At 37.9% G+C, this 15453-nt stretch overlaps 1 protein-coding gene across 1 annotated transcript; it reads left to right on the forward strand.

Moving 5' to 3' along the window:
* The first annotated feature begins 5574 nt into the window (after positions 1-5574).
* Positions 5575-15201, forward strand: Wat (worker-enriched antennal transcript). The gene is made up of 3 exons (XM_046621260.2): positions 5575-5786; positions 12951-13083; positions 14727-15201. The coding sequence occupies exons 1-3, from the start codon at positions 5778-5780 to the stop codon at positions 14834-14836; spliced, it is 252 nt and encodes an 83-aa protein (XP_046477216.1). The 5' UTR covers positions 5575-5777; the 3' UTR covers positions 14837-15201.
* The last annotated feature ends 252 nt before the right edge of the window (positions 15202-15453 follow it).

Here is a 15453-nt window from a genome sequence, read left to right on the forward strand (position 1 = left end):
TGATAATTTTCAACGTACATAGTTGCGTGTGTCTCTAAAGTGCGTGCAACTGGGTACGTAATTACTTTTCTACGGCTCGAGGAAGAGGAAATTGTTTTTCTGGAACAGCTGATCGATCCGTTAATGGGCTTATTAGCGTTTTACACGTCGTAAATGTTGCGGCAACTTTTTACCCGGCACCTTGGAGCGACGTTAAGTATGAAAGGCCACGGATATAATAAATGCATTACGCCAAACGCGTAGGTGTATCCTAGCTCTTCCATTTGTATCCGTTTCCCGTTTTATTTTTTTTTTTTTTTATTCTTTTTTTTTCTCCTCTACATAAATATCACACCTATTTAAAAGAATAAATTTACAGAACGAAGGACCTTACGATCGGTGATTCCGTGTGAAAAACGTTCTAATTAACTTGCCGATAATTCATACGTATGCAAATGTAACGCTAATGTCCCACATCTTGGCCTTCGTTGTTCATATTCTCCGCGAGTTACTCGGATTCCGGAAGCTGGTATTCCGCGTGTCTCATAAAATACAAAAATTTCTGTATAATCTAAACGTCAATCAACGTCGTAACAATATACAGTAGTTACGCCTATACTTTAACTCGGCAGGGGGGAGGAATTAAACACCCGGGTACGAATGCGTCGCACGGTACGGAATACACGTCACAACCGGAAACCGTCGGTTCTCCAACTTCCGACCGACGACAAAAGATTGAGTACACGGACTTTGCCGAGTTACAAAGTAGGCAATGATCACGTAATACCGACCGATGGTAATTGCCAACGAGATTAACTCTTGCGACGGAATTTCATGGGAGAAAATTGTAGTGGGAATTGATTATCCAGACGCGATTACAGCCGTCTCAGGCATTGTCTTGTCGAATCGGACGGATTCCGGCAATCGATAGATCGTTACGATTACGAAGCGTAATATAACGAAAAATTGCAGTATAGACGATTACCGATATCTTTGCCATTGCCACTGACTCACTCCGGCTGTTGCAGGCTTCTAACTGGTTCAAGATCAGTGGGTGAGTTTATTGGACTCGTTTCGTTATCGATGTATTACATTTTACACGCACAGACGCACGGAGACAAGGAGCTCCGGCGATTCTTTCGTCACCTGGTGTGATCGGCGTCAAGGAAAGAGTCAATTTAGAGGCAATAAAAACGGCAGAGAAACCATCGAAATCAGGGTCCGAGTACGATTAATTTTTTTCTACCTCAGGACTGGAAGTTGAGAACACTTTTAGCTGGCGCGATTTAAACAGATGCGAGAAGAAGAAATCGGCTGACTAGTTATTCAAATTCTGTCATAATACATATTATACATGAATCATTAGATAATTAATTGAACGAGCCAAGAGGCCGGAGGTATTTAGGTATAGCCAGCTGTTCGCTGATTATCGAATCCTGCCTGTTAATTAGTAACGATTTTCGACGGCGTTTAAGCCTCTCGATCATAATTTCATCGCCCGGTTAAATTCTTGCGTCAATGTTCAATCATCTTTGCGTATTTTACTTACGTTTCGTTAGGATCGCACGAGACTACGCAGGTAAAATTTTGTCGAGTCGGCTCGAGAGCTGCGTGAAGGTGATTGATATTCGGGATTTATAGCTCTATTAACACTCTCGACTTTTGTGCAACACAAGCAAACAGGCAGTTTCGAGTGTCAGTGATAGCGGAGACCGCGTGATGCTTGAGATCTCGAGTGAGAGACTCGGAGCGTTTGAATCCTTGACGAGTAACGCGAAATAAGAAAACGAAAAAATAAATAAATAAATAAATGAGGAACGAGGTGTGGGAGAAAAGAAGCGTTTTTTTCACCAATATTGGGAAACCGATCGCGGACAGGTATATTATAATAATAACCAATAAGATTTGTACAAATATTGCACAAGGATTAATGAAAATCGTCGTTAATTATCGGGCTAAGGCTAAGTGTATTTCTTGTTTTTTTTTTTTTGCTTTTTCTTATCTTTTATTTCTTCCCGCGATTCATTCGCGTTGAAATAATTTTCGCCTGGTGATTTTAAAAACGTTTCATTGTCTCTCGGTAATTCACTCCGAACACTTTCCATGGACATATCGTGCAGTAAGGCAAACCCTGAGCGATTTGGATGGTAAAAAATCGCGAAAGGATAATAACACGAAGCGAACCTTGCTGATGGCGATCCTTATCATCGTGCAAAAAATCCTTCAGTCAAGGATTCGGCGATAAAATCGCGTCTATTGTAGCTACGGAAGTGATGCAGAAACAGTTTTGTTCCTTACATTTGTTCGGTGAAATTAATCGCGACTATTGGAGAAGAGAATAATAAAATAAAAAAACCAAAAAAAAAAAAAAGAAAAGAAAAACCGATCATGTCGACATCGATCGCTTCCGTACTATTCGCCAAAATTCTAAATTATGCTCTACGAGTGACGCAACTGATCGATAATATTTTCAACTCGTTAATCGATTGATTATTGATTAATGTTTTTTTGTTTTTTTTTTCTTATTATTATTTATACGATTAATGTTGTACTACACGCATTATCGACGAAATGTGACGATGACGCCCCGATAAGCTACCGTTTTACATGGTAAATCGGTGGGCGAAGCCTAAGTCGAGGCCAAGGCCTGTCTGTACGTGTATAAAAAAAATGTGTCATTATGGGTGTATTTTCTTTCACGTTACAATAACATTCGAAAATTTTGCGCAATTTCAGATTTTATCCAAATATATAATATGTACATATATGGCGAGGACGATCGCTGTTCGAGATTGTAACGTCGATTGATTGACTTTTTTTAGTTTTATTTTTTTTTTTATTTTTCTCACTTCTGTGCAGCAGACTTTTCGTATCGCGAATCTTAAACGATTTCGTATTTATTTCGTACCTCGCTGCCGTTGCTTTTGCTGTTCCACGAAACGCGTTCGTTGTCAAAATATGCAATGAAAAGAGTCGACCTTCCTCGTTATTGAAAATAAACGAGGAGTGGCTTGCGACTCGATGATGCGTTATACCTGTACCGTAATAATTCAATTTATTATATTATAGTTTACGTAAAAAAAAAAAAAAAATTGTAATGCATTGAGCGAAAAAATAAATATATGAATAAAAAAAAAAGAAAAAAAAAACGCAAGTCTAGACGTTGAGTTTTTCGTTCTTGAGGCCGGACTATTTTTATTTTAACTCTGTCAACGCGTCGTTGTGTTTTTTTCTTTCTTGACATTCATCTTCTTCTTCTTCTTCTCTCTGGTGAATGCGGTTTCCGCATTCCTTGCGGATACTTACGAAATGTGTAATTTAAAAATCGTGAGATTTTATGGATTTTGCCGTGTAATATTTTCAAGGATCATTCAAGGCAGCCTGCGGTATAAGCTATGCTGCCAGCTATCATCGTCGTAAAGATGTTTAGATTGTTTCTATCGTACAGGAGTAATCGGTTTTAATTTGTAATTGCCCCGGCATTGACCATAACCAGGTCCGGATTCCACCTGAAAATTAGATGCAATTACCATTACATTACATTATATTACGTTGATACTCCATCGCATGGATTCAAGTGAAACGAACGCGCGTATAATGCTTGCGTTTAACTTTATAATACCTTGTGGGAAGTGACGCGGTACGATTGCATAATTTCCTTATATCTGGCCCTTTTTTACACGTCGCAAGTACGCCATCCGAGATTCGTAATTAACTTCAGAGACACACACCGACGTACAGAAATTGTATTTTTAGATTTTATAATCTCTGTACATTTACACTTTGTTACGATTATAAAAATTATTCTTCAAGATCGTTTGTTATTTTCACCGTCGTACGAGTCACGGTGTATTTTTATTCATATCGGCGCTGATGAGATGATGTTCTTGTCGTGGAAAAGAAACGGCCAAGCGAAGAAAATGATTATGAAAAAGTAAAGAAAATAATATTTTATCTACGTGATCGTCTGAGATTCCGAGATTTAATTAACTTGTGCGGCTGCGTCTATAAAAAGACCACCCCGCGGTACATGAATCAACTCTTTGAGCGATTACTCATCGTGTAAATATTTTATAGATTAATTAATTTTTCAACGTATCAGCGAAAGGGGAAAAAAAAGAACAACAATAATTCACAACCTGAAAGAAGCTTTAACATTTATTTATCCGTAAAAGAAATCACTGCTATTTTTTTAATGCTTACACGATTTACTTCGATTTTACCAGATTCCAATTTCGTTGACGAGCTTCTTCTCAAACTATTCGTATATAATATTCTGTTGAATTTGCGAAATGGTTTGAAAAACAAAAAATTCTAAGCTTCTGTTCGTTTTTTTTTTGCGGAAAAGACGAGTTCTTTTGTTTTCCCAGTGAGTAGGTGGCTCAAAAAAATTTAATCATTTAGAAATCCAAACGAAATTAGTCATTGATAGCTAACCTGATCTGCAAGCTTTAATATTTCACATTTTCTTTTTACTCCGTCGAATTTTCCTCAAATATATTTCTCCCCCGTAATTACGATGCTTATTATCCGTTCGAATATTTCGCGAAAGGGTTAAAACTGGATTCATTTGCCAATTTTGGTACCTATAATCAAAAAAATGGGGCATTCTACGGTCTGCGGTAAGACATTGGCACAGCCTGAGTCACATATCAGCAGAGACGGCAAAGTCCGTGGAACCGTATCTGCGTCCACAATAAGTATATACCATAAATAATTCATCCCCGCGATAAAGCGGTACATATAAGTTTATAATTAGTTATCAAGGCTGTAATACAGCGAGGAATATACGCTAAAGAAACACGCTCGAAAGAAACGAATGGCGCTATACCGATGCGAAATCGAAAGTGTCTAAGTAAATAAATTCGTGCGAAATTAACAAATTAGATGCCTGAGTGTAGATAAGTTCGAAGAATATTGCGAAAATAAATTGTTGAATTATTGAGTCAGCTTATCGGGGGAATTGGCCGAAGCGAAAATTGTTAAAATATATTAAAATACAGTTTCAACTATAGAGTTAAACTTATTTCTGTAGCTGTAATAGGGGAGTATAAATTTTTTATCACAGCAGCGCTCAAAAGTATTTTGATAATATAAAATTCGCTATTACTTTGATGAATCGTTTTTCTTACTTTTCCTTATTTCAACTTTATTTTCCAGTAATGGAGAGTTAATTCTTAACAATTACGTAGACCATCGAATTTGTTTCAAAAAATAATATTACCGATTTCTATAGTTTGTTCCTGCATGCAATTAACTCAATTATTATCTTTCTCAAAACACTTTTTTCAGCGCTAATGTATATACTTATTGCAACGACGCCAATTTATTCTACGAGGAATATTTTTCCGGGCATAAAAACTGGGCTCTTCTCACTGCGGTAGTGAAAAAAACGAGAGGACAAAAAAAAAAAAAATAAATAAAAAAAAAAAGAAACAGGCACGAGGAAGGCGAATTTCGCGCTTCCGGAATCCGGCGACAACCCTTCTCGCCCGATTTTACCCCCGGGGCTCAGGCCACCTTGACCGTCACGTGGATAACCGGATGGCGGGGGGGCCCGTGGCCTCCGTCGGATAGATATAAGTCCCAGTCGGGCCCCCACCTTGAACAGAACACGATACCAAGCTACACAGTGTGCCTTACCCCTACGGTGCGAACAGTTGTTGTAAGAACGCAACCTGCTACCTCAGTAAGTTTACTCGTTAAGCCGGCGAATCGAAACGACAGTGCGGGTGAAAAACGAGGAAAATTCAGTAAATCAACAAAGAAAGAAAAAAAAAGGAAAACTACAAAACAACATGAAATTCGTAAGTATACAATACACGGTGTTTGGAAAGGCTTTACACACCCCCTGAAAGTGAAATGAAATCTCGGGAAATGGTTTCTTACATTTGATACAATTTTCTACATTTTTTTCACGAGACGTGTTTAGGTTGACGTTTTTTTTTTTTGTCTTTTAAACAATATACGGAGGAAGCGTTACTTGTACGCATGGATGATAATTTTAGAACATCGTGTTTCGTCATTGCGTCGTGTCTGGAGTTCACGTATATAATAAGTACGTACATACACTGACAAGTGTGTACGAGGCGAAAACCGTGAAGAAATTTCGAGCGATCATGTAACTTCTCTTCTTGTCTTGCGTACAGTTGTTTGACCAGTAAAACTCCCGTCAGGCGAAGACGTCGTAAAAAATAAAACGCACGCTCGGCGAGGATTGTCGCAATGAAAGTGAATATAAATATAACGACGTAATTTATACGGGATGATTTTGCGTCGAGACACTTCGATCATTATTTCATACTATATTATATTACGTAGTCATCGGTGCTGACAAGTTTCAATCGGAATTATCCGTAAACCTGTCGCGTTTTACAGTCACTATAAATTACTCTGGTAATAGTAAAGATCGAATTTATGCTGCTAATTTTACAATTGTTAAATTTTTTTCGCAAATTCCTCCGCCAGCTGTTAATCGCGATTGTTGAACCTATGTTTAAGATAGATTATATTTCGATAGCGGGTTTAAAAGTTTAAAATTTGACCCCAAAAGTATTATTCGCGATTTTGTAACTGTATGTATAATGGAAAAAAAATAAACAAGTAAACAATTACACGAATCAAGAAAGAAATTTATGAAAATCAGGTATATTCAATCTTTCGTAATCTTATCGGTGCAAGTTTGAAAAAGAATGAATTGATCCGTGTCTGTTTGACATTATATAGTCGAATACATCAAGATTGCGCATACGTTAGACGTTTGTTTTATTTTTATTTAAAACGAGTAAACTGCCTTGACCGTTGATCGGGAACGAAATAAAATAAAACTTTTCATCTCCGTCTCCGTCTCGTTCTTGAAATTTGTGGTAAACAAAAAAAGAAAAAAAAAAAAAAAAAAAAGGGAATCGGCAATTAAAATGATTCGCATAACGATGATGCTGGCGAACGACAAACCGAGCAAATCGTAGTAAAACGGTGATTCATTCATGCAGAGATAGCGCGGCAAATACACGGCAATATCGCGCGTATTATTATAGCCCTCGGCAAAACAGGTCGAACCCACGATGTTGGGCTTCGGCCTTGCCGGAGGCGTGCGGAACACGCTTCCAGGCTCTTAAAGAGGAGGATGTCGGATGACAGTCAACCGGTGGGGGGGGGGAATGAAAATGGCCCACTGACACGGTCATTCATTATTACGATCCTTCTCGTCAACGGAAAGATTTTTATCCCGGACGGTTTAACGACGAAGAAAAAAAAAATCAAAAAAAAAACACACGCACACACACACGTTTGAGATTTCTATTTTCTGACAGCTCTATTTTCTTTTTCTAATCTTTCGAAAAGGTCATTGACAGTATAAATCCGGAATTCGATGAGATTCTACAGCAGCTCAGGTCGCCATCTTGAATTTATGATTCAAGTCAGAAAATATAGATCGTGGAGGAAAAATTGTCATGGTCAAAATTTTAGAGAATCTCAAGTTTTTTTTACAGCAAATTGTTTTATTCCTATTTTTAATCGGAAGTTGAAAATTGGCGAGTCATTTGGCGAATAACTTTTTTTCTAATAAATTCAATACGGCTGTCGAAGTTACTGCACAATTACTGAATTTATTTCACTGGTGTAAATTATGTTTTGCTGCAATATTTTGAATAACGAATCATCCGATTTTTTGATCACAGTTAAGATTATCCAGATCCTCCATTTTCATTTTGTATCTAGAACGGCGGATTTATGGGTTACGGTGGCGAATAAAACTAGTTAGGAACCGTGCCAAGTGACCAATTACATCAGAAACTTCTTGCACTATACGGAGGTAAAAAAAAAAAATCCCTGCAACTGTCTCTACGACAAATAAAAATCGTCCGTGAAAGGCTCGGCCGCTTGTTCAGGGTTCGCTTTCATGTCGTGATCAGCGATTATCGAGTGTATCTTGTACCGGGAAAAGTAAACTAAATTGGTACTCGATATTCGAATCGGTTAAAAAATCAATTGGAATTTAATAATTTCTAAATCCAAGATGACGGATCCGATACGGCGGACATAAAATCGAAAAAAAAAAACTTCGAAAATCAAAATTCGATAATTCTGACCGAATCTTGTTACCCGGGAGTTTTTGAGCTTGCAGAAAAGTATCAAAGATAATTTGAAGATGATTTTTAGGTGGGACACTGATAATTCCACCGTGACTGAAAGACTTAAGCATTAAAACGAAGCTTTCGGGTTTTCGTTGAACTCTGGTCCTTTTTTTTCTTTCTTTTTTTGAGAGCGAGTAACCAAAAATTTTGGTAGCCACAAGCCGGAGGTCTCCGTCTTTCCGTCTCGCTTTGACAGCTATAATATCCTTGAACTTTTATTCGTTGTCTTAATGGGTATACTTACACGTATACTCGCAATAAAACTCCCGGTTTGTCCAGAGTCAAAGGTATTTGCTTCTTGCACCGCACGATCGGCACTGATAGATAAGGAAATTATTATTGTGTGTAGGTATAAAGCGTATCATTATACGTTGTGCAAACCGTTGTTCTGCACCGGCTAAACCTAAAACACGTCTCGTACTTTACACACTCGCGTGTATATACATAATATTTATATATAAATTTATACATGTATACACGCAACGGCACGATTAGTGAAATCTGTCAATCAATTCTACACTTTGCCGGGTATATTTCGAACTTTCGTTATTTCTCTTCGGTGGATTAAAACGAATGAAATTAGTTCCACTCGCCACTTGCAGCACCGATATCACGTATCTCCGTCGTTACACGCGTGTCGCAAATTATCGTTCGTTTTTTGGCTGTCTCTTTATTTGAAAAAAATTGTCCTTTTTTGCATTATTCACACAGAATCTCGCTTCCACCGTATCGTTTCAAACATTCAGGATTTAGAGGAGGGGGATTTGATTTGGCGCCGTTTAATTGCAACTGCCTGGCATTCACGATCAGCTGAATTCCACCTATTGACCAATATCTGCGATTTGAGTTCTCCCGACGTACACGCGTCGAGTCGACTCGATTCGGTCAACCGTGACTATTGAGCCTGGATTCTTACGGACAAGCCCCGACTGTGTTCTCTAGCCTTGCGTTTTGCCGCTGAACACAGTATCTGATTCCGACACTCGAGAGATCGGGTTGCGAATTCGCTCGGCACGGGGTCTTGCGGCTAATAAAAGGATGTCGGTCGGTGTTACTTCACGACGACTGCACAGTGCGAGAAATAACTCGAGTCAATTGCAACGCGGCAAGTATCGAGCGGCTTGTATTCGTAATAACCGGTGGTAAATGAAATTTGCGAAAATATTTTATAACCCCGAATCTTTGCCTTCGTATAAAAGAAGACGTTCTTTTCATTTATTACCCACACGTACGAATTTCATTGCGGTCTTGTGAATTTTTACGCTTCAACGATCGGTGGTTCTGTTTACAATCGTGTCCGGTTTGGGGGATGTTGAAAAAATCGGTCCTCAGCCACCGCGGACGTCGAAGCGCAAGTCGGTTCGTTGAACAAACTCGATCGGCACTCCGCACTTTCACATTTTACCGATCGTGGATTTTAAGCTGTTTCGGTTGGATTACGCGAAGACAATGAGACTGTTATGCTCGGCGAAAAGGAGGCGAGGTTGGTTACGCAAATATAAAGGACAGCCGTAAATATCGTATCGCGAATTTCTTGATTATAGATATAACGTAGCTGGGAGTTTGCAAAATCTCAAAACTGCAGCGCGAATTTTCGGAAGCTGGACGTCGATCGCGATACTTTTTCCTTTTAAAATCGAGACAATCTTGTTGTAATTACCGAATTTGGATTTCCCGCGTCTAGCTTGTCATCGTGCGTATCTAATTAATAATTACCATCCAACATTCTTCGCACATTTCTCGTTGCGGAATATAACGATCTTGTCCCTCGGTCGTGTAACGCGACAATTGATTGTCACGCTGCGAGACGTTTGTGATAATTAAACGGGAAAAGGTTAGTTTTAAAATTGCGATTAAATTGAAAAAAGGAAACTTAAACTTCAACTTGTAAATTGAAAATTTTAGATAAGAGATCTGCGATTGGGATTAATTTCGCATTACAGCCTGATATGCCGAGGCATAATACATCGCACGAGTCTAGAAAGCATGTCCAATATATCTCGGCTCCACTGGGCGAACGTATCAGCTGCCTGCTGCTGCATTAATACCTTATAAATTATCGTGTGGAATTAACGGTAGTCGGTGTGCGGTTTGCAGGCCTCATTATGCTCACACCTTAATTAATTGATTCATCCGCTTCTTAGGTGTATTTAATCGAAAATATAAAGCAGTGGTATTAACAATGAAATAGTCGTATATCTACGCGTATAATTTGAGTATCGTTCGGTTATACGATTCCAATTTTTGGACGGGTCTGAAAATGTAGAAGGATTGGAAAATTGAAGGGTCACGTATTTCGGTTTTTTGGGGGCGGGGTTTTAGTTTTTTAATTTTGAATTATTTAATGGCGAAAGTTGAAGTAAAGATGTCAAACTTTTACGAATTAACAAAGTTTCGAATTGCCGGTAACCCGAAGGCTCGAAATTTCGAAATGCAAGATTCTGATAATTCAAGTCAAGATAGTTGCGAATAAAATTTCGAAAAATTAAGTTCGACAAAGTGATATTCCAAAAATTAAAATATACTCATACAGCGTAGTTTGTTCAGCGGATGCGTGTGAAAAGTCGGTAAAATAGATCAAAGTGGTGAATTTTCACCAAGCCAGAAATTCATAGAACTGAAAATCTTGGATCATTCGGAACTTCGATGTTTCAAATTTATTAATTTTCCCAATTTCAGAACTTTGCATTTTCTCCTTTTGGAACTTTGCACTTTCGGAACTTTGAGCGTCGAATTTCGGACGATTCGAAACTTTGCATTTCGACCTTTCGCGTAATTTAAAGTCGATTCGTATGTTTAAAAAAATCCACACCGCCATCCCTCTAATTTCTAATCTTTCCGACTTCGCAACGTTAGTCTAACTTTGTGGATTCGCAACGCGGGTGTGCAATCGCAGAGCAATACTTATTACGTACGGTGTCTAATCGCATGTCGAACAAACCCCGTGTAGTACAGCGTAAAACGAACCAGCACACATCCGTACGTGAAGGTTCGAAAGGTACGGAATAAGCTGCATGCTCTGTTTTGCACAGATAAGTCGCACGGTCACACGGAAGTCCGACGATCAGCTGAGAATGCCGCTCACACCTAATCAACGCGTCTATTTCCCTCGAAGAAATTGAAAGACTCTTTCGTTTCTTGTAAAAAAAATGTTTGAATTTATTTACCGTGAACAGAATATTCCTATTTCTTGAATTTCCAAAGTGAAAAATTTTTGACGAATGTTTAACTTGTACGAATAATAACCTGGAACATGTCTGATTGCAATATGAAATAATTTTGCGATTGTCGTTATTTTTTCGTAAATCAGGTCGCGAATTATACGCAACCCTTTAGAAAATACAGGTTATTCCTAGAAACGTAGTGAATTTCTTTTCCCGACACGTGAAGAAACGAGAAAGATCATTTTTACACCGCGAAGGCGGTGTTTCTCTGTAATAACGGTTATCGATAGATCGTTAAATCGGTTTAGCGAAAAATTCATTATAATTATCGAGCCATTGTTCAGGAACACCTTATAGAAATGTGAAAGTATAAAGATCGCGATAATGGGCCCACATGTTGCGTCTGGTGGCCCGTAAACACACGTCTATTAACGGGGATAACATAAACCTGGAAATTAAAACTCGCCTAGTTTTCTTCCTTTTCTTCCCTTTCTCGCAGCTCGAACAGTGAAACTTAAAATTAGCGACCCGGGTGCAAAAGCTGCGGTTCGTTTATTTCTTTCCCGAATTAACCCGCGATCGGATCTATCTTCAAAATATCAATCCAACTCGCGAATTGATCGGTTTATATATTTTCGGATCGTTTCAGGGGATAAAGTGAACGCATAAAAAGTGCAGACTGCGTGCACAGAGCGACTGGATTACGAGGAGTAATTATGATATTGCCGTCGGGACTTTCTTATTTTGCAAATAAACAACTTTCCCGCTTCCCGTTGCGGGCCTATTATTAGTTGAAATAATATTTCTCACAATGCCGCTACGGGTGTACATAAATTATTTACCTGTCGGTGTAACACTGATCGTTAATATTTCAACTTGATTGCGATAATTATTACGGCTACAGAAAGACGTTTCAAATTTTATAGCTCATTACTTAATACTGAATAACATACGGCATATACGTCACGTATTAAAATCAGACAGGCTTAAGCGCGAAATGTTTCTGCACATCCGAAATCGTTACTCAAGATGTCTTCTTTGCAACTTGGTTTGAATAATTTCTCCGAAATTCCAAGCGAGTTTCTCACGGCGTAAGATTTTTTTTTTTTTTTTTTTTTTTTTTTTACACTTTGATTTTTTTGACTTCATCTCCCGCTCGTTTATCTGTTTTATATTGCCCGGTATTACGTACACTTGTCGCGATACCATCGGGTTTGAATTTCTTTATTCCTTTTTCATTTCTCTTATTTCTCTATAATTCCCGCGTGTGTAAGAATCAGTTGCAGAAGTTCGTTCAAACCTCGAATATACAAGACTCGCCTAAATTTCATCTCAACTTTGCGTGTCGTAAAGTTCTTGCTTACCGCGAATAGAGAAAATGGGAAAAAGGGAATCCAGCAAGACGTCGGTGGAATTTAGCGAACGTGTTTACCAACCGCAATAACAAACTTTTTACAAGTCTCACCTCGGTGGGTTGTAAAAATTCGAAAACACGCAATATCGGATTTTACCAAACGCGTAAACTCTCTCTCTCTCTGTCTCTCTCTCTCCCTCTCTTGAAACAAACTCGCCGAATCAGCCACGCGTGAAAAAAAAAAAAAAAAAAACACGAACAAATTTTTGTCCAATGCTCAGCGAATTTAAACCCAGGAATTATTGTGCTTTTCAGATCACCTTGGCAGTTTGTTTCCTCGCCATCCTGGCCGGCGTCTTTGCCCAGGATTATTACAGACAACTATATGCCGAAATTGGATCCTACCCTCAGAGGAGTTCGGGCCTTAGGGACCCCCGATCTAACCGAGGTGAGGAGGAGGAGGAGGAGATTATCCCAACTTTTTAATTGCAAGGAAGCAACGAATTAATCTCGTTGTTCGGTGATAAATTCACGTGGGAATACCTGGTCCTGTTTTTTTGGTTAAATATTTGTCTATTCATTCATCCAATCGGTGTGGTTTGTTTCACTTTTTGTAAATCGTTGAGGCATTTCCGCGTGTTTTAAAATTACTCAATCTTGACCGCGGTCAAAAAGTCGGAGAAAAAGCATCGAATAAACGATCAACTCTTAAAATCGTTACGACTGTTAATCCGTAGACCGTAAAAGATGAGAGTGGAGTTATTCCGGTATTCCAACATCCCAGAAAGAAAGCAGTGACGGTGAAAATTAGAAAAATTTTTCCGAAAAATCAACCGAACGATAAGTATGTCAAAATTTCGCGCCGTTAGCTTTTTCAAACCGTAATTTATCGCAGAGTCGTTAAACGTTTAGAAAGTTTTATTACATCGTTTGTAAAATATTTATCTAACAATGTCATAAATGTGTATATCGGATTTATACACAGATATACAATTAAACAATGCAACGTTATGCAACAATTTTATAACGATCGACAACCGATTTCGAATAAAATACCTCAAGTTTCCACGCGTGTATAAAAAAAAAAAAAAAACCTTTAATTTGGGTACAGTGAATTGTTTTTTTCCTGCTTTATTCATTTTTCTTCGTCTTGGAATTTTCATACAAACTTATAACGTAATAACAGAGTGCAAAGATCACGCGGCTAATGCATTTAAATATATCCTTTTATACGCACGCACCACGCATTTCGTGTGTGAAAATATCAATCTTACCGATTTCAAATGATATATAATAAATGGCCGGCAGTTTCTCACTCGACGCTATATATATGTAACACAAATAGTCTAACACTCGCCTGTAATTATTTAACGTCAATTATAAATGTAACATGTTTTAATTACTTGATTACCGAGACTGCAGTTGGTAGAATATATATATATATATATATATATATATATATATTTATTGTATGTATACAGTACGAGAATCCCGATACGCTACAGTAAATTTTAAAACAACTTTATGCACGCCAATAGTCATTATTATCGTTAATTTATTAAACGTTCTGAAACTCGGTGTAGATACATTTATACGAATTAGTTTCTTTTCGTTTACATTTCTGCTTCTATTATCACCTTTTCCAGTATAAGTTTAACGATCGAATGACTTATCATTGACAATACGGTAATTTTCAGCAGGATATTTCGTTTCCTGAATTTATTATAGCTACTTCTTTGTTACTATAAACAGTAAAAACTGTGCACGGATGAAATAATAATCGGATTATAGATTTTGTCAATCTCGTTACTCGTACGATTAAATTCAATTGAAAAATTCTTCCGGGCTATAAAATAAAAATATCGATTCTGCTTGACACGCGAAAAATCTTAAACGATAAACAAGTTCTATGGATACGTAATGAAACAAAAGCGGAATCCGGCATTGGCGTCTGATTGAGTTTAATTAATTAATCGACTCACGTGGAACGAGAAATCGAAAAATGATTGGTAAAAAAAAAAGTAAAAAATTTGCGTACAATGAAAAACGAAAAGTTGAGGGTGGTGTTAAAGAGGGTTAATTTGGTCCTAGGTCCAGTCGTATTTCCCGCCGGTCCACCGTCACCCAGCGATGAGACAAGCGGCGTGATCGTCGGAGCTAGTGGCTACGGATTTGTACCCCCAGGTAACCAGAAATACTGAGATCTTCGCCAAGGTTGCAGGGAGTAATTAAGGAAAATATGAATCAACGAAAAATGGCAAAATTCAGAGCGTCGCGTCGATCCGAATGCGGGGAAACGACGCTAAGATTCGATTCCGCGCATTCCTAACACACGTTGTATAAAAAAAACATACGTCCGTACATATACATATGTGTATGGCATACACACACACACGTACATACATGAAACACTTGGACGCTGTCTATCTGTATAATATTTTTTACAAATTATAGACGAATTAATTAACACTCTCTCTCTCTCACTCACACGGACATTCCCAAGCACAAACAAGTCACACTTTCACAAGCACTTATTTATAAATAAACGCTATTTATGTTATCATTATTGAATAACCTCTTCAGGTGTGTGTTTTTCTTTTTATTGTTGTTTCACTTATTTTTTTGTTTTCTTATTTTGGGTGTGTTAAAAACTTACCCTGTGGCAGGGATGTTGTATATATATACACAAATTATTACTGCATGGTGCGTCGATTATGATTGTTCGAATTTTTTTGGTTACTTTTGTGGTTGTGTGTGTTTTTGTTTCTCCTTTTTGTACGTATGTATATATATATATATACTTAATCTTATATACAAT

Source organism: Neodiprion pinetum, chromosome 4 (genome assembly GCF_021155775.2).
Source record: "Neodiprion pinetum isolate iyNeoPine1 chromosome 4, iyNeoPine1.2, whole genome shotgun sequence".
In the NCBI taxonomy this organism is placed as follows: Eukaryota; Metazoa; Arthropoda; class Insecta; order Hymenoptera; family Diprionidae; genus Neodiprion; species Neodiprion pinetum.

Excerpts from the sequence above, each read along its gene's own strand:
- Wat (XM_046621260.2), top strand. Across the intron at positions 13,084-14,726 it reads GGACCCCCGATCTAACCGAG|GTCCAGTCGTATTTCCCGCC; the intron begins GTGAGGAGGAGG and ends ATTTGGTCCTAG.